General features: G+C 42.3%; 1 protein-coding gene across 2 annotated transcripts in view; it reads right to left on the bottom strand.

Moving 5' to 3' along the window:
• The window catches only part of KCP (kielin cysteine rich BMP regulator), a 176,798-nt gene that overhangs the window by 139,452 nt on the left and 17,704 nt on the right, over positions 1 to 19,642 (bottom strand). For both annotated transcript variants that reach the window (XM_082252857.1, XM_082252858.1), the window contains exons 2-3: positions 16,382 to 16,938; positions 15,909 to 15,981 (exon numbers count right to left, since the gene is read on the bottom strand). In XM_082252857.1, the coding sequence (XP_082108983.1) occupies positions 15,909 to 15,981; positions 16,382 to 16,938 (630 nt within the window). The remainder of the gene's footprint in view (positions 1 to 15,908; positions 15,982 to 16,381; positions 16,939 to 19,642) is intronic.

Here is a 19,642-nt window from a genome sequence, read left to right as displayed (position 1 = left end):
AGGTTTGCATTGTCTCCCAGGAGACAGGCAGTTACTCTAAGAGAGCTGGACAGGGCCGTAGAGGGTCCATAACCCATCAGCAGGATGGGTATCTGTGCAAGAAGGAACAGGATGAGCACCGCCAGAGCCCTTCAAAATGACCTTCAGCCGGCCACTGGTGTGAATGTCTCTGACCAAACAATCAGAAACAGACTTCATGCGGGTGGCTTGAGGGCCCGACATCCTCTAGTGGGCCCTGTGCTCACTGCCCGGCACCCTGGAGCTCAATTGGCATTTTCCATTGAAAACCAGAATTGGCAGGCCTGCCACTGGTGCCCTGTACTTTTCACAGATGAGAGCAGGTGAGAGCAATGAATTTTCAGCAAAATGGACTAGCCTGCTGCATTATTTTTCACTTTGATTTTTGGGGGTGTCATTGAATTCAGCCCTCTGTAGGTTGATAATTTTAATTTCCATCAAACAATGTGGCATCCACATTACCCAGTCCATAGCAGTAAAGATATTCAGCATGATATTATTACCCAATGGAGATCTGATGTGTTTTCAAAGTGTTCCTTAAATTTTTTAGCAGTGGTATATATCTGAGTCTACCTTATCTATCTATAAATCAAATTGTGCATATACTATAAAGAAACCTTTGTATTGTTCTTTTATACTATCCTATACCATACATAATCATTTACAAGAATAAATGTTCATAACAAAAGGTGAAACTTTCTAATGGAAAGGTGAAACTTTTCCTAACACATGCGCATTTATAAGTACGATTTTCCCTAAGGACCACATTAGCAGTTAGAAGCAGCCGCTAGCAATAATTGCAGGTAAAACCCGGCATGCTGGTTGTACCCAAGTTGATTGATTGATCAACTTGGTACGTTCAGCCTGTCCATACACGGTCTAAGTGTCCATTCACACTAGTACGACTTGTCAGGTGACTTGTCAGCCTGACAAGTCGCGGACCATCACGGTCCATTGTGTAGTACAGGAACGGTTCTAATAGGAGCGACTCACTCCGACTTAGAAAAAGGGTCCTGTACTACTTCGGGGCGACTTGCATAGATATTAATTTTATGAAGTCCGTGCAAGTCGCGCCGAAGTCGCAGTGCACGCGACTTCACAGGTCGCCCCCGAAGTCGTGCCGCTGCAGTGTGAACCGGCACTAAGTCTCAGGCAGTTCCTGCTAAACTGTGTATGGCCTACCTTATACTTGTAGAATTTAACTACTTTTGGACAATGGTGCCTTCATGGACTGGACTTTGAATGACTCTTCATTCAAGTGCCATGTCGATATCTTGATTTTTGTATCGTAGAGATAAAAAACTATTTACATGAACAAACGTTTTACTTTTGGATAGCTTTGATAAGTGCATGTGTGTTAGACTAGTTACATTTTTTCTTGTCCCGGAGCGAATTCAACAATTAGAAATTTGTTTGTTTTCATTAAACTTGGCAAAAATTTTCCATCCTTGTCCTTAGATTTTTTTTTTGCATGCTCTGGTTGAATCATCGCCTTTAATTCTCAGATGATTAAACATTCTGAAAATGACAATTTTCTAATGAGATTCTATGTAAGGCCAGCTTGGTGGGGCCTAATTGTTTTTTTATTCATTGACTAAGTTATTTATATCAAGCTGATATATTTTAAAGTGTGACAAGATTACTATATAGTATTGCTCCCTGAGGAAGAAGTAAACTTAGTTGTCTAATATCCATCAGTACATTGTATTCCATTGTACGAAGTTGGTGTATTTTTAGGCACACAGTCCAGCCCACACTGCTTCGTGTCTATGAGCCCATAATAGAAACATCCTGAAGTAATGAACAGAGCTGGGGGCAATGAAAGGTCTGAGGATGGGGGAAAGAGTAGGAATTCTGATTGATGTGGGAAGTAGGCAGGACAGAGGACCTCATCTTGTTAGGAGGATGAGGGGTATTTAATTAATGTAATGAGGCGTGAACTAAAAAGGCCTCATCCAATGTATAGAGACAGCATAGGGGTAATATGGATAAAATTGGTCAGCGGAAGGAACAGTGATAAATTAAAGTAATTGTTTATAAAACAATTACTTTCTAAACGGGTCACACACCATTTTTATGAATGTTTGCAGAACGTGTGTGGGGCTTGCTTTCTTTAAAGCTATTTTTATAAGACACGTTTTCTGCTTCCATGAGTCATTTTTGGTTTATTGAATTTTCATTGTTTTTCATAAGGATTGTTCTGTAGATATAGCAATAATTAACCCAGAACTGTACTGTACAAAGCAATAATTATGCGTTGAGCAGCACAACCTCACTGCAGCCTTTCTCAGTAGATGTGTGGTACCTAAGGCCTCGATAAGATGGGTGTACTACAGTTTATATTCATGTGAAGGCCCTGTTTGCCCTTGTGGGGAAGCACAGATCTTCAGTGCATCCCCATGCAGGCATTCTTATTCATGTTAATTAGGATGCAGTGGCTGCTGCTTCCAATTTGACACTCGTGCGGGCGCACAACACCAACCGCACCCACAAATGCTGTCAAGTTGGGAGCCGTGGCTGGTTCTGTGCAGCCGCTGCATCCCGATTGACAACAATGGGACTATCTACATGTGGATAAATGGAGGACCCGTGCATCCCCGGCAAAAATGGCCTCTGCATGGGCAGTACTGTATTTTGGCCTAGGCCAACAAGGCCCAGGCCTAGGGCAGCACTTTGCAGGGGGGCAGCAAAAAAGCCATCCCCCCCTCCACCTGAGACTCTATTGGCCACTAGTTGCTAGAACCGCCTCTCTCATCCCCCTCTCTCTCACCCCCTCTCTCTTTCTCTATCATCCCCCCCTCTCTCGCTCTCCTCTCACTCTCTCTCTCATCCCCCCACTCTCTCCCCCTCTCTCTCTCTCTCACCCCCCCTCTCTCTCTCATCCCCCCCCTCTCTCTCTCTCTCTCACCCCCCTCACTCTCTCTCTCACCCCCCCTCTCTCTCTCATCCCCTGTCTCTCTCTCTCTCTCATCCCCCCTCTCTCTCTCACCCCCCCTCTCTCTCTCATCCCCTGTCTCTCTCTCTCTCTCATCCCCCCTCTCTCTCTCACCCCCCTCTCTCTCTCATCCCCTGTCTCTCTCTCTCTCTCATCCCCCCTCTCTCTCTCACCCCCCCTCTCTCTCTCATCCCCTGTCTCTCTCTCTCTCTCATCCCCCCTCTCTCTCTCACCCCCCTCTCCCTCTCATCCCTCCTCTCTCTCTCATCTCTCTCTCTCTCACCCCCCTCTCCCTCTCCCTCTCTCTCTCACCCCCCTCTCTCTCTTTGATTCTCCCCTCTCTTTCATCACCCTCACCCACCCTCTCTCTCCCCCTCCCTCCCTCACCCACTCTCTCTCTCATACCCCCTCTCTTTCCCTCCCTCACCCCCCCCCACCCCTCTCTCTCTCTCGCCCCCTCTCACCCCCCCCCCCCCCCCCGTGAGATCTCAGGGGTTCATGCTGGGACTTGTAGTCCTTTAGTTTTGGATGGAGTCACATCTGTTAAAAAAGGGGTGGGGAAAATTTACATGGGGGGGCGCCCAACTTTAGTCTTGCCTAGGGCAGCACAAAACCAAAATACACCACTGTGCATGGGTATATGCTGTAGCGCCTGTGTGAATGAGGTCTAAGTATGCAAACATCTGCGTGTTTATTCACCTACATTGAGTTGAGTTGAAGTAGTAGTAGGTTTCTTATATTTTATTCCATGATATTCTATTTATTGTATCCTTTCTTTAAGCTATTTAACACTCACATTGTGAAAGATACACCAGTAAAAGTGAACTGGACCTTTCATTCATAGATTGTGCTTCATTCATCAAAGCTATAGTATAGCTTCTATGAATGGAATAAGGGGGGCGAAAAGGGAGGGAATAGTTGATGAGTGCATATGACAGGTCCCTTGGCTTTAATAACCCCCGCTGCACTGGAAGATTATGAGGACGGGTGTAGGGGGGATCAGAGGATAAAGATATCAACGAAAGCATAAGCCTGCAACGAAAAGGATACTCCACATTGATAGTAAATAATGTCCCTTATCCTATATTTTTTTTCATTTGTGACTTATCTTAGGCTTTAATGTAATTACGATACCTGTAGGCTCTTTGTACCTCTTTACCCCTTCGTCCGCATTTCCAGAAGAATGACCAAAAAACTCTCGTAGTTAATATTCCCCAATCATGCCTTAATGCTTTGACGCTCCTGCCACTGGAGATATTGTGCTCGCATTTGTTTTGAATGAGGGAGTACGCTCGCTCCTGTGATGTTGAAGACAATCCTCCAAGCAACAAGGAAGGACAGGGGACTGTGAGTTTTTTAGCCAGGCTTTGATGGAGCACAAATGGCTGACAGCTATGGCAATAACATTAATAAACATTTTTCAAAGCTGCACAGCTTTTTACCAACTGTGGCCCACTGACTGCAAAGGCAATTTTCTTGAAATTGTGAACTTTTAAAGGAGGTTTCCCTCGATATATCAATTCAGAGAAATAGCACAGGGGAACTACATGCTGATAGATTTGTAATGTTTCTTGTGTGGGTTCTGGGTCCCCTTGGCTGAAGGCCAAATTACTTTACCGGGAAAACATCCTTTCACCTGCCAGTGACACCTGACCCAGAGCAGACTACAGAGACCCTTTTGAGGTGAACAGTGTTGAGCACTGATTACCTCCACCAGCTCTTCACCACACAATGATACTCCTGCTTCAGTCTGTAGGCTAGGAGGAGAGAAAATGCACATATTGGATGGCCTCACACACCATGGTTCAAGGCCAGGTCCCTAGGACCAGTTCCATTCTGCAGCAGGCCCTAAGATAGGGACCTGGCCACTCAGCCGGGTGCATTACTTGTCAGACCACCCTACCCACAGAGCCTCCATCACCGGCTACCGCGGCTCCCTCTCACAAGCTGGCTGCCCCTCCTTCCTGCACCTTTACACACTTCACCACCTAAAACAGTGGTCCTCAACCTTGGCCTACAGGGCCCACTAACAGGCCAGATTTGCAAGATAACTGAAATACATCACAGGTGATATCATTTGCTGCTCAGTGATTGCAGTACTCTAGTCTGCATCTCCCCAAGGTAATACTTAAAATCTGGCCTGTTAGTGGGCCCTGAGGACCGGAGTTGAAGACCACTGACCTAAAGGGTTAACCTGAAGGCTTACACTTTTTTCCCCAATTAACTGTACATTCCCCCTTCTTCACAAGAATCAGACCACAATCAGTAACTTCTTTAATTGATTGTTACAAACAGTTATTTGTACATCTCCAGCAATTCAGGTGTTAATTCAGTACAACATTTCAATGCAGAACACTTCACATTTCCCTCCCTTCATTTTTGTGTTGTGGTGCTCATACCTTTCAATGTATTTGTCCCCACAAGGTGAGATATAGAAACTCAGTCATCAGACCCATGCCAGGGTCCCGCTGTGAGGTAACTCTATTGATACACTCTGATCACATCTTTACATGTATGGTCCTTACTGCTCACTTCCCATAAATGATTGACCGCAAGGCCGACCTCCTCCTGCATTTATCATCTCCCAAAAGATGTGGGAAGTGACGCATGCAAGGGAAGACATACCACAGCACATACTGTTAACCCTTATAACAGAAAACATGAACAATGATTACTCAACAAGATTCTTATTCAGTCACCTACCTACAAGCAATGAGTAGAAATCACCCGACAGAGATACACAGAGCCAAATAATACTGACAGAGTTTATAGTCCTATCTCACCTCATTCAAAACTTAACATTATTATGGCTGCTTTACCCTTTTTATGTGTTTTTTTTGTTTAGTTTTTTGTTGCTGCATGTGTTATTATTGAAATTATTTCCCTTTACTTTCAGTCTCACGGACATAAGAAGACGTGAAGGCAATCCTCTGCATTAGGAACATAGATAAGAGTATAAATCCTAATCTTATCCTTTTACAATTCCATCCAAAAGAAAAAAATAGACTTGGTCGGGCGAAAAAAATGTCTCGATTCCCCGATCCACACATTCAAAGTGAATGGGGGAAAGCTATTGTATTCTGACAGAGGGGACTTCCTCGCTGTCAGAATACACTCATCAAGCGGGAATTTGGCAACAAGGCGGTTGTACAGAAGTCTATCGGTAGATTGACTTCTGTAATGCCGCCCTACCAGTACCGATACATGCTGAACCAGATGAATTTAGATCCGTTTATTGCTGGCTTTATACCCACTTTAAACTGACTGAAGAAACCACCTGCTAATCTGATATTTATTCTTGCCTTCTCATACTCTGCAACTATCTGCTAAATTTGTCCTCTAAATTTCTACTGTTACCCCCATCCTTATATTCTGAATGTCCCTGACATAAAACCTGAAGACGATACCACATGAAACAACAGCAATGGTTCATGTGACAAGATGCTGCACAGAAGTCCTTGAAAGTATTTCTAAATCTACTTGCACTGGATTTTATAAAAGTTTAATTAAAATAAATAGAATGGCCCCCATGACCTTGATTTTGGCGTACCATTAATAGTTCACTGGTTGATTTTATTTATACTGACTCATTGCCATTTGTTCTGTGTTAATGTGCATCAACAGCTAATATAGGTATCTAAACAAGATACAGAAAATGCTCAAAAAGGACACACTATATGCTCTGAAATGGAGCCAATTTTAATATTATTTCTTTTATTGAATAGACTTGTTACAGCAACTGGCATCAGCACAATTACACCATTGCCAGTCCATGAACTGGAACGGGCTATTCATACACCTAAAACTGACAAATACGCACTTTTACACATGTGCAATCTTGTTAAAAGGCATTGATAGTCTTTTGACAGGGGTGCTTATTTTATGTATCCAGACCTGCATTGGTAAACATTTTTTCTATTCAAATATGTAATTTTTATTCTTACACTGTATAAAAAGATTATAGTCTGGCACCAATAAAGACTAAGCACCAGTGTTAATTTTGGCAACCAATTTTGATTGTTTTAGTTATAGTCTTTTGACTAAAATGCCATTTTAGTTTTAGTCCCATTTTAGTCATCTACAGTTGTTTTAGTCGTATTGTAGTCAACTAAAATCTCCTGTACATTTTAGTTGAATAAAATCATTTTAGTCATTTAAAATATAATGTGTTTAAGGCCCCTGGTGATGATGGGCTACCAGTACTACTCTGCTATATTATTACCCAGGTTATTAGAGGTCTTCAATGAGGCTAGACTTAAACAACATCTACCTATCTCCATGACAGGAGCTGATATTGTACTGCTTCTCAAGCCAGACAACCAGCAACGGAGCCTAGTTCTTATAGGCCCATATCACTTCTTCAGGCGGACAGCAAAATTTTAGAGAAGGTGTTGGCTAGGAGAGTAAACACGGTCATAGCTAGTATAATTAATGAGGATCATGCTGGCTTCATGAAAAAATAAATCCACAGCTATTAACCTGAGGAGGCTGTATGTTAATATCCAAACTCCAGCAGCTAATGTGGGCGAAAGGGCATTGCTGTCCCTAGATGCCAATAATGTGTCTGACAGCGTTGAATGGGGTTACTTGTGTGCTGTGCTGGAGAAGTTCGGGTTTGGTCCTACTTTTATTACTTGGGTACGTTTGCTGTACTTCCAGCCATGGGCATATATTAGAGAGGGAGGGAAAATGTCGACCAGTTTCCAGTTGGGGAGGGGCACAGGGCTGCCCCCTCTCCCCGCTCTTGTTTGCCAAGGCAAATGAGCCACTAGCTGCAAGCATTAGGGATCATGCTTCTATAGTGGGGTTTAGATATGGCAACCTGCAGGAGAAGATCCTACTTTATGCAGACGACATGCTCCTGCTATTAGAGATACTGATGCCTCACTAAGAGCCATCATGTCCGTTATTGCAGATTTTGTGTGCTGTGCTGGAGAAGTTCGGGTTTGGTCCTACTTTTATTACTTGGGTACGTTTGCTGTACTTCCAGCCATGGGCATATATTAGAGAGGGAGGGAAAATGTCGACCAGTTTCCAGTTGGGGAGGGCACAGGGCTGCCCCCTCTCCCCGCTCTTGTTTGCCATGGCAAATGAGCCACTAGCTGCAAGCATTAGGGCTCATGCTTCTATAGTGGGGTTTAGATATGGCAACCTGCAGGAGAAGATCCTACTTTATGCAGATGACATGCTCCTGCTATTAGAGATACTAATGCCTCACTAAGAGCCATCATGTCCAAGTCTGCCCTCTTGCCATTGGATCAGGGGTGCACATTCCTATTTAGGAACCTTTTGCCCGGTCCCAGTAGTAACATCGTTCAAATACTTGGGCATAATAATATCTCCACAGCCATTGGAATTTTGCCATCAGAATATACACCCATTACTAGAGAAATTTAGAGATAAGGCCAAGATATGGAACAAAATGTGGCTATCGGTAGCTGGAAGAGTGACTTTGATTAAAATGATCTTGATGACACAACTATTATATCATCTTCATAAGTAATCCCATTGAAAATATTTTGGGCTGTTAACTCAATATTTAGGACCCTACTATGGAAAGGTGGTGTGGCCAGGATTAAACTGGAACAGTTGCACAGGCCATGGGTGGGCTAGCTCTCCCGAACCCGTGGTTGTACTATGTAGCATCTCAGCTCCAACATATGGTAGATGGATTAGTTGGGTCTAACAGTAACTCCATGCTGAATATTATGCTACAATTCAGTGGGGCACCCACGCTAGCGGAGGGACTGGAGGCGCAGCTTTTTTCTAAACCCAATAAGCAATACCCAACCTATAGACTTCTTCAAATAATATGGGATAAAGCCAAACAATTGTAAAATGTAACTGGTTACACTACCCATAGCATGATATGGGACAATCATACTTACCCTGAACTTCTTAAGCTACAACACGCTGCCAGATGGCGCACCCCGGGAGTGACACATCTCAAACATATTTTTGACAATGGTGTTTTACTATCCTTTACACAAATGCAAGCTAAATTTGGTATTCCCATGAACCTGTTATTCTACTATCTGCAACTGAAACATGCTATACTGGCCCAGAAATCAATGGAGCACATGGAGCTCTCACCTACCCTGGTCTTCTCTCTTATGCATTCCCTTTAGTTCCACTAAGGGCTTTATATCTAGTTGTTACACCACCCTACTGGGAGTGTATTTTGAGAAGTTCCCTAGTATGGCATGTGATAAATGGGAGAAGGATATTGGTGAGATACCAGGGGAGCCATGGGAAGAAGAGCTAGAAACTATCCGGTTATGTTCATTAAATTTTCACAGCGAGTGTCACAGCTGCACTGTATATACTTCTCATGGTTCATCGTACCCCACATAGGATCCATTCTATGGATCTACGTTCGGATAACGTGTGTAGTAGGTGTGAGAGAGATGTGGAAGATCTGATCAATTTGATGTGGCGATGTCCGAACTTTCATCGTTATTGGAACACAGTAGTTACCACAATTAATACAGAATTACGGATAACTGTTCCAATGGAACCTAACAATGGGTATTAAGCATACTTGATACCATTACCCAAGATAAATTCTTGAGGGAAGCAGCAGCAAGGGCCTTATTCCAACACCATAGACTTATACTTGAAAAGATATGGGGCAATTGGTTGGATACTCCGGCTCTGGCTCCAATGGATATGATAGTGGAGAGACTAATACTTTAAGCAATACACCTAATGTATATACTTGTGCTCTGGTAGAATAGCCAAACTTACTCTTACTTTTTCTTTACTGTTGATTTTATGTTCATGACTGGGGATATGGGCAACCTTGACGGGTGGAGGAAGTAGTTTCTGGGCAATTTTGACTTATATACTATTTTCTATGCTTGTTTCTTTGTCTGCATAATGTGTGTTCAATGATGTTTTGTATATTGATGAGATTATGTCAATTCTCTGTAACTGAAAGTGACATCTCAATAAAATTCTACTTGATTTAAAAAAATATAATGTGTTTTGTTAAATTATAATGCATTATTTAAGCATTTATATAGAATTTCCAATCTCATTATATACACCTGGAGTAAAAAAATATATAACATCATGTTATTATTAATGGTATTAAGGTTTGAACAAACTCACAGATACAGATTTAGCCACTTTGAATGGTCTGAAGAGGCAATAATGCTATACATTGCTCTGGACGATGGTTTTTGGAGGCTTGTAATGTTACACAGTGCTCTAGACCAGCTGTTTCAATCAGAGTTACTTTGAGATGCCTTAAGGTTTCTTTAGGGGTGCCTTGTCTAAAAACCTAAAAATTGCCCAAATAATTGTATACAAGCAGCATGTAGATTAAGAATTACTGGAATACCAGTCAGTACCAGTTTGCACAAGTGTATTTGCTTTGGAAGAATAAATTACCTCTAATGTTGGGTGCCCCACATGTGTGGATGTTGCTGCAATATGTAAAGATATTAGAACAGTTTTTGATTTAAGAATTGCATGCCTCGAGATTGTCCATCATTTTTAAAGAGTGCCTTGACTGATAAAAGGTTGAGAAACGCCGCTCTAGACAGTGGTCTGACGGGGCATGTAATGCTACACAGTGCTCTTGACAGTGGTCTGAGGAGGCTTTCAAAGCACACAGTGCTCTGGATGGTTGTCTGAGGAGGCTTGTAATGCACACAGTGCTCTGGATGGTTGTCTGAGGAGGCTTGTAATGCACACAGTGCTCTGGATGGTTGTCTGAGGAGGCTTGTAATGCACACAGTGCTCTGGACATGGACAGTCTGAAGAGGAGGCCTGTAATGCATGGCACACAATGCTCTGGACGGTGGTCTGAGGAGGCCTGCAATGCTTCACAGTGCTCTGGAGGGTGGCTGTAATGCTACACAGTGCTCTAGACGGTGGTCAGAGGAGGCCTGTAATGCTGCACAGTGCTGGGTGGTGGTCTCAGGTCTGAGGTATGGCCTGTAATGCACAGTGACCTGGATTCTGGTGGTCAGACGAGGCCTGTAATGCACACACAGTGCTCTGGATGGACAGCAGTCTGAGGGGAGGCCTTAGGCCTTTAATTGTAATGTACACACTCACAGTGGGTGCACTCTGCATTTCACGGTCATCGTTGTGACTCGTGAGTGAGACTCTCGTCGGGACTTGGGAGGTCTGTAATGCATAGTGCTGCTCAGGTCTCTGGACAGCCATCTGAGGAATCTGAAGCCTGTAATGTTGGCTGCACAGTCGCTCAGTGGAAACCAGAAATTAGTTCACGAGGATAAACGACCCTGCCTCACCTCCCTTCTCATGGAAAATAGCCCTCTTCTAAGGTGTATATATTTGGTATAGAAAATACTCTCAAGTAGATCCTCTAAAACTCTTACGTTTATTTGCTAATTATTAAAACACACAGAGCAACCCACTTTATGATAAAGCTCGGGTGAGGCAGCTTTTGACAAAAATGGGGTGCCCCTCAAACAAGTCTCGCTGATTTGAAGGTTCATGTGTAAAAAGTCCAATCAAAGCACCAGACAAGCAGTCAGAGACCCTTCAACCTTTAATAATAGTATTGCCTCACAAATGACAACACAAAACATCCAATGCATTTTGGGAGGTTAGTATATTCCTAAGGAAACTTTTTGAAGACTTTTTAAAAAAGTGATGTCACCAGTGTATGGCCTTCATCATCTCTTTGATTTTTAAATTTGTGATGGAAATGAGACATGCAAATAGCTCATGTTTTAGGCCCCTCTTAACACTGGCGGGTCAATCTGTTTTTTTTAGGCAGACCCAATTGGACCATCTATTGGCCTCTATGGAGCAGCAGGTGACAACAGACATGTGTCTGTTGACACATGCTGACATCCAATTCGATCCGCTAAAAACAGACATAGGGGGATCCGTTCTCCCATCCATTGGGCAGATCGCATCAGATGTCAGTCAGGTGTATACGGACTGTTTACACCTGATTGCCTAAAGAGAAGAGTGGGCTGTGTCTGTGTCTGCTCTGCATAAGTGGAGCGGACACGGACCAACCATCTACCTGCTCAGCGGGGATCACCAGACAGATTCCTGGAGAGTAGGCGGACTCCAACGAAGCCAACCCCATGTTCAAGGGGCCTTAAAAATTGAACTGCAGGCACTCATTCTCCTCTTGCCCCTTGCCACTCCCCTCCCTTAAAATATGAATTCCAAGTAAAGTATATTTTTACATAATTACATTGGTCCAGCTTGGAGCAATATAACCATGTTTATACTATTCTTGCTGATGCTCCTGGAAGCTGGAAATCACTGAAGTAGCCAGGAAGAAAGCCACTGAGCTGTCTCATTGTCCAATAGGACACTTCAATGGGTGATAGGGACAGTGGGGCAGTGGAAAATGTGATCTATCATCCATTCATAAGAGGGCAGGTATATAAGTAACTTTCACTTTTGCAGTCTTCAGAGCCATTACAGTGGGAAGTATGCAAGGAGCTTTGTCATACCTCCTGCTGTCTTGATGTCAAACAGGATGGCTCAGTGCCTCATAGAGATTAGATAGACGGACAGCAGGGGTTATGTTGAAGCTCCTTGTCAGATGTAGCTTGCATCCTAACAAGCTGGCTATTCACTAGCAAATTAGTGGGAAAATTCTTTGTACATTTGACGACTGGACAAATGTCATTCAAAAGTACTTAAATTAATGTAATTTTCCAAACTAAAATAAACATTTTCCATTTTGCTCCTTCTAATTTTCTTGTCATTGTGGTTGAAAACGAACATCGATTTGACCCCACTAATGATTTAAAAATCAAATGAACATCCTTAAAACAAAACATTTCTACTAGTTTTAGCCAGCTTAATGGACAAGTACAGGCAAAGCTTGTTTGGCTGTACTTCTCCTGTGGATCCCAAGAGTGCAGTTCGTTCTGCACTCCTGTGACTTGTTTTCAGCAGACAGCGGGCTAAAGCCCACTGTCGGTTGGTGTCACAGAGCTGGTCCAGGCTCAGGCAAGTTTGCAACCATATGGTCGGAATCTGCCCATATGCCTGGACAAGCACCCGGCTCAGCCTCTCAGTGAGCCGCTCAGCACTCCGGTGAGCAAGGGGGGAGGCAGAGCAGAGAGATGATGATTGACAGTCACCACGTCTCTGCTCAGGGAGCTCTGGGAACTGAGCGATTGGCGATGTTTAATACCTAGGTTCTCAGTGTTAGAGCTGGCAGGGGACAGATGCAGCATCAGACCGATGCTGCATCCAGCTAGGTAAGTATGAATCTGCAAAAACCCCAAACCCCATACTTCTCTTTTAAGTCTTGAGTGGTGCGCAGGACCTAGTACAGCACTATCTAAGCTGCTTTCCCTTTGTCTTTAAAAAAAAAAAACATAAGTAAGTGTGTAAATGCACCTGCCATTAAAATGATCAACCTCTACCAATATTTCTCTTAAAGAAACTCTCACTTTCCCATTCGGGGCAAAGTGAGCATTTATTTGAGCACAATGTGTGGATTTTCTGTTGGCTTGGACAAATCTGGCCTCTCTCCCTTTAGCTGTCTATTAACGTGTTTCCACCACAGAACTACAACACAGTAAATATTTTTATTTATTTTTTTGCACCATTCTCCTAAAACTCTACAGATTTCAGTATGTGAGGAATCCCAGGTTGGCAATTGCATCCAAGATGCTGCGGCTGGCATGAACCACCATTTGACAGTTGAAGTAACTGAGATTAGGGCCAGGACAAGGGGTGGGCAGGAGGGGGCGGCTGCCCTGGGCACTGTGGTACTATGTGAGGTGATAGGGCATCACAAGGAGATTGGGGGGGGGGAGGGTATTTGGGGAGCAACAGGAGGTAAAAAACTGTTCTAGGAAGGGAAATTTGGGGAGGTGATTTGGGGGGATTTGTGTTGAGAAGGGGCGATTGGGGGGATTTGTGCTAGGGGGAGGGATTGGGGGGGGGGGTTGTGCTAGAAAAGGTAATATGGTTGGGGGGAGGGGATTTTTGCTAGATGGGGCACTTTTGGGGGGGGAGGGGGATTTGTGCTAGTTGGGATGATTGGGGGGCATTTATGCTAGGGGAAAATTGTGTGTGTGTGGGGGGGGGGTATTTATGCTAGGATTGGGGATTAAAGGGAGGGGAATTTGTGCAGGGAAGGGGGATTTGGTGTTGGAAGAATTTGAGCTAGGGGGCAGAGATTTGTGATGGGGGGGGGGGTTTCAGCAGGGGGTTGGATTTGTACTGGGAGGAGGGGGAATTTATGCTGTTTTTTTTCTGGGGGGGGGTGCTGACACAAAATGCTCATACATCTTGGGGGTGGGGGAGCGCAATTTGGCATGTTCACCCTGGGCTCTAGATGACCTTGTCCCAGCACTGACTGAGATCACATATCTAACCCTTCTAATGTTTGCTTTAGCAACAACATGAACCACATTACTTGAGAGGGTGTATCGCTTTGTGTGCAAAATAAAAAAATGCCTTTATAAAATCCTTTATAGTAAATGTTTCAGTAATTATGCTGTAGGTGGGATTACAAGGGGCATAGCCAGTAATTTAGCTTAATGAGAAGGGGCATCATTACTCGAGTGCCTAGTGCAGCAATGGGCTAAAATACAACCTTGTCTCAAGCAGTAAGTTTTTAGGGAGGGGAACACAAATATTCTCACAACATTAGTCTCCTTGGTCTGCCTGCACATACAGCCTACCTGACAGAACCGCCCCACCTGGAAATATCAAAACAGTATTTTTACAAAAAATTCCTGCTAAATCCCCCCAAAAAACTGTATTGAGTTAGTAAATAAAGTTCTGTGTGTAAATAAGGGTCTCGGGGGTTAATTTACATAGGTGCTGTGGCCTGTACATTGTGAATCATGTTTTTTCTTTTAAATGCGGCTATTGCTATGTGCAAACAGCCTATGTTATGCTATGGGGACACCCCAGCTGTACAAACACAGCCGCAGATCCTAATTTGACAGGCGTGTGGATGCAGGTGTATGGCTTCCAAACACTGACATTGTGTATTTGGGGTCACTCACCCACTCCTGCACACTTATCAAATTACAATCGACGGCTGTGTTCATACAGCCTCTGCATCCTTATAGAGTAACAAACAGCTGCACAATCAAACCGCTCATTCCTACTGTATGGGCCAGGGAACTCATGTGAATGAGCCTTACTTTTTTAAATTATTGTGTACAGTTTTTTAAAAGGATCTTTTACAATTTTTAAAAATTATTTTTTACAATTTTTAAAAATTATTTTTTACAAATTTTAAAAATTATTTTTTACAATTTTTTTTACACCGCTGTTGAGGGGGTATTGAAAGGTATTGAGGACACAAATTCTTCAAATCTTTTTTTTCTGTAGCCTCAGCATAGTTTACTATGCTTCAGTTATAAAGGGACACAGGAGTGATCAGTACCAATCACTCACTGTGTTCATTCACTAAAGAAAGGGGCTGGTGAATTACATACTTACTGGCCCCTTCCCTCACTCTCCATCCTGAACATCCCTATGTACCCACAGCAGCCAGCGGAAGAGGGAAGCCGACAGCACTGCATGGGGTGGGGGGGAGGGCACGCAGCAGGGGAAACCAGATGTGACCAGGACAGGGAGGAGGAATGGTGCAGCACTGGGGGGGGGGGTAGGGGATTACTAGAACAATGCCCTGTATGTCTCTGCCTGCAGCAGCTGAGAGGGGAGAAACCAGCTGGGCCTGAGTCCTGTATTGAAGAACCGGTGGTACCCCCTTATCAGCAGCTCTGTACATAGGAGGGTATTAGAAATTAGTTTAAACTAAATAAGAGACAGTTTAGCAGCAGAGGCTGGGGGCAGCATCAGACATGGGTCAGGTGAAATGTAAAGGTAGGTAGCTCTTTTTATTTATTAAATCTGTCAGAAAAACATACAAGGAGAGTCTCTGGCACATCAACATCACTTATTTTAACACAATTACCTATTGACATTCAATACAAAACTGCCAAGCTGTACTATGAGTTTTTAATCTCACCTGAGCGATTTTCACAGTGCCATGGCCTACGGGAAAATCCAGTTGGAGAGATCTCGGCTGTTTGCCAGTAGCCCTGAGGGAAGACGACAGAATTAATTCTATAAGTTACCTTTCACATTGGATTTTAAAAACTGTTCAATAATACATACTGAATGCTGAAGTTAATCAGAAAAACACCCAATCCTCTGCATATTTGTGGAGGGGAAATGTAATACTGTAGATTTCTTTAAAACAACAGTAACTCAAGTCTACAGGCTTGAATAGTGCAAATCAATGTTCTAATTAGCATTCTCAAAAAGTATATAAGCCCAAGTTTAGCAAACGAACAACGACAGCCAACATATTGGCTTGTACAACAAACATATCACAGACCAAAACAGTCTGGTCATACTTAGCATAAATGGCGGCATCAAATTGTAAGTAAATGTCAGGAAAGTCTAAGATGAAAAACATATTAAAAAAAATACTCTTACCAGGAACTTGCTCTCTTTGTTTCCTGGGATGCTTGCAAAGCTAATTTCAAGATCCAGGGGAAGAATAAGGCTTAATAACTCATCTTCTCCTTCCTTTCCAAATATCACTGGTTCTTCACAATCCAGGAAAAGTGTGACCTTGTGAGTGTCAATGTTTAGTGCAAGTCGTGCCCATTTGGAGCCAGAAAATGGTGATCCTCCTGGGAGCAACAAAGAGGCTGGTTCCATGGTCTGAGGAGTGCGGTACTCTAAATGTAACTGGTCTTCTTGTGTGTCAGAAACAAGTCGTAAAAGAGGATGACCATCTTTCTTCATAGCAGCTGGAGACAAAAAAGCTAGCAATGTTCCTTGGTTGTTCTTGGCTTGCTTAGCTACAAAATGTAGGCCAACTGAACCCTGTATACTGGATAAAAGGTAGACTGAATAGTCCCAAGGAAGTGTTAGGTGAGGGACACGTGGGCGGAACTTCCAGGCTGGTGAACCAGGGTCAAGACCCTTGGACTTTGTAACACCCTTGATAGAACGTGTAACATTCAAAGCTTCCAGGAGATCAATAACTACGAAAAAATATGAAATATTGAAAATAATGATCAGTAAAAAAAAAAAACAGAAGTGTTAACACAATAAAACATTCTAATTAAATTCTGTATGTAAAAACAATAAATTATAATTTTCTAAAATAAATTAAAAAGTTATTTTACACTGCCTAAATTCCTACAGTGCTACAATAACAAATATATGTAAAAGTTATACCGGGAAAGAGGGTTTTTTTTTGTGTGGCACTAAGGATAGAAGGAAAGAAAATTGAATTTCTTTGAGCTGCCTGAGAGCATTGAATACCATGTTGCAGTCAGCCGTTCAATAAAAGTACAGACAAAGCCAAATTTTTCCATTTGCACATGTGTATAGAAATTCTTATATTCACGTCAAAGGTTTTTAGTTTTTTTAAAAATGACTTCAGTCTATTCACCTCATCTAAAATTTCTATATCTATACAACAGTTTGCTAAAATACTTTTAACCATTGAAATAACTACGCAACTTATTCACTCCCTTGTTATCTCTAACCTTGACTACTATACCTTCTTCCTCATTGGCCTACCGCTCCAGAGGTTATCCCCTCTTCAGTCTATCATGAATGCTGCTGCCAGATATATCCACCTTACCAACTGTTCAGTGTAGGCCACCCCTCTCTACCAATCCCTACACTGACTTCAAATTGCCCAATTAATAAAGTTCAAAACACTAACAATAACATGCAAAGCCATTTACAACTCTGCCCCGAGCTACATCACCAATCTTGTGTCCAAATATCACCCAAACTGTCCTCTCCGCTCCTCCCAAGACCTCTTGCTCTCTAGCACCCTTGTCTCATCCTCCAATGCTCATCTCCAGGACTTCTTCAGAACCTCTCCCAACCTCTGGAACTCACTAACCCAATCTGTCCGGCTATCTCCTACTCTGTCCACTTTTAGGTGATCCCTGAAGATTCATCGCTTCAGTTAAGCCTATCCCGCCTTCTTCTAATAACCAAATCTTTTATTTCTCCCATCACTTCCTCCCTCACAGTTATTACCTTTTCTTCCACCAGCCCCTCCCTATTGGATAGTAAGCTCATGGGAGCAGGGCCCTCCTAACCCTCTTGTATTGAATTGTACTGCTGCTGTATTGTCTTCCTTTGTATTGTAAAGCTCTGCACAAATTGATGCTGCTATATAAATCCTGTATTAGAATAATAATAATAATAATAATAATAATAATAATAATAATATATAGCTGTAGTATACATAGAAGAAAAAACGAATTAACTTATAATTTATAACTAGGAATGTTATTAAATCAAACATCTACAATCTAAATGTTTGCACTGAAGGTAATATATCGTTTTTTTTGTATAATTTCTTTTTTAACAAAAATTTTAATACATATTTTTTTTCCTGCTAAATATGAAATATTGCCTAAAAAACAATTCACATTTACTTTTTAGCAGCAGCAAGTGGCTAGGGGTAAGTCTCGCAATGTAGGGTTTCAGCTTGTTACCGCTGTGCTTTACAGGCTTGATTTCAGGTCACTTGTACACTAATAGAATTTTGTTCCACATTTTACGCTGTAAGAAAGTTTGTTCTTTTTTCTAATCATTAGTCGGGTCAAATTGATGTTAGTCTTTGACCGCAGTGAGAAGAAAATTTGAAGAAGTAGGATGGAAGTTTTTTCTTGCATGTTTTGTACTGAATTTCTAACATTATTTGCAGCTTTCGTTGAGTAAAGTCCATTCATACCAAATTCAAATGTTAAAAGTAAACAAAATCTTCAACTACTTACAAAGGACATTCGGATGTTCTGAGAATTTTTGTGCAAATTTTACTAAAGATTTTCATATGAATTTTTTATTCAAAATTCTACTAGTGTATAACCAGCTTAAATCTTAGTTCTGTAGAAGTTAGCAAATGCAGAGATAGTGTTAGGCTTTCCTATTAGACAGCCCAGCATGCACTGCACATTGAGGCATGGAAACACTCCAAACTATTATTCGTTAAATAAATGCTGTATTCCAATGATACACAATAATATAAAAAATATCAGTCTGTAAACCTAAATTAAAAATCAAAATCAAATTGATCATAAACCACTAGAGTTTTCATTTTAAGGTCTGTATATACACATTCATGCAACTACTGCTGTGGTTTATCCAAAACAAAAGTTATATAGAAAATCTATCCAGAATAATACCAATGAAGCATTCAGTGCGTCCAAGAATCTCAAAGAGGCAAAGCAGCTGATTGTTCATTTTTCAGCAGATTGCCCATTAAAATGAAAGGAAGTATAATGTTATTATGGCCAAGTGCCTGTTTCAGACAGTATGAAATTTTCCCACAGGTCTTACATAAAGTCATACGCAAGGTCTCTGGCAGCAAGTGAAACACAGCTGCTCTCTAGCAATGAGAGTTGCTGTGCAGGTATCTAGCAATACATTATTAAATGTGTAGAACATTTTTTGCTAGCCTCTCCCCACATCATAGCTTGGTATGCCCCTGGCTCTATCCTACACAGCTGTAAAAGATGAGTCAGAGCTGTAAAGTTCACATTGGGAGGGGGCTTGGCCTCATTCCCAGGTATTAGGTCTCCTGGTGGTACCAAAGTCACATGACTACACACATTCTCCTACAACACCTTAGACCAGAAAAGGCTAATTACAGGTAAACAGACAAACTTACCTCTAAAAAGATCTTTTTTGGGGGGATTTCCTATAAAGTGCAAGTCT

This window comes from Pelophylax lessonae (assembly GCF_965119305.1).
Source record: "Pelophylax lessonae genome assembly, chromosome: 4".
Lineage (NCBI taxonomy): Eukaryota > Metazoa > Chordata > Amphibia > Anura > Ranidae > Pelophylax > Pelophylax lessonae.
The sequence above is the reverse complement of the archived record's forward strand: the minus strand, read 5'-3'. Positions and strand labels throughout refer to the sequence as shown.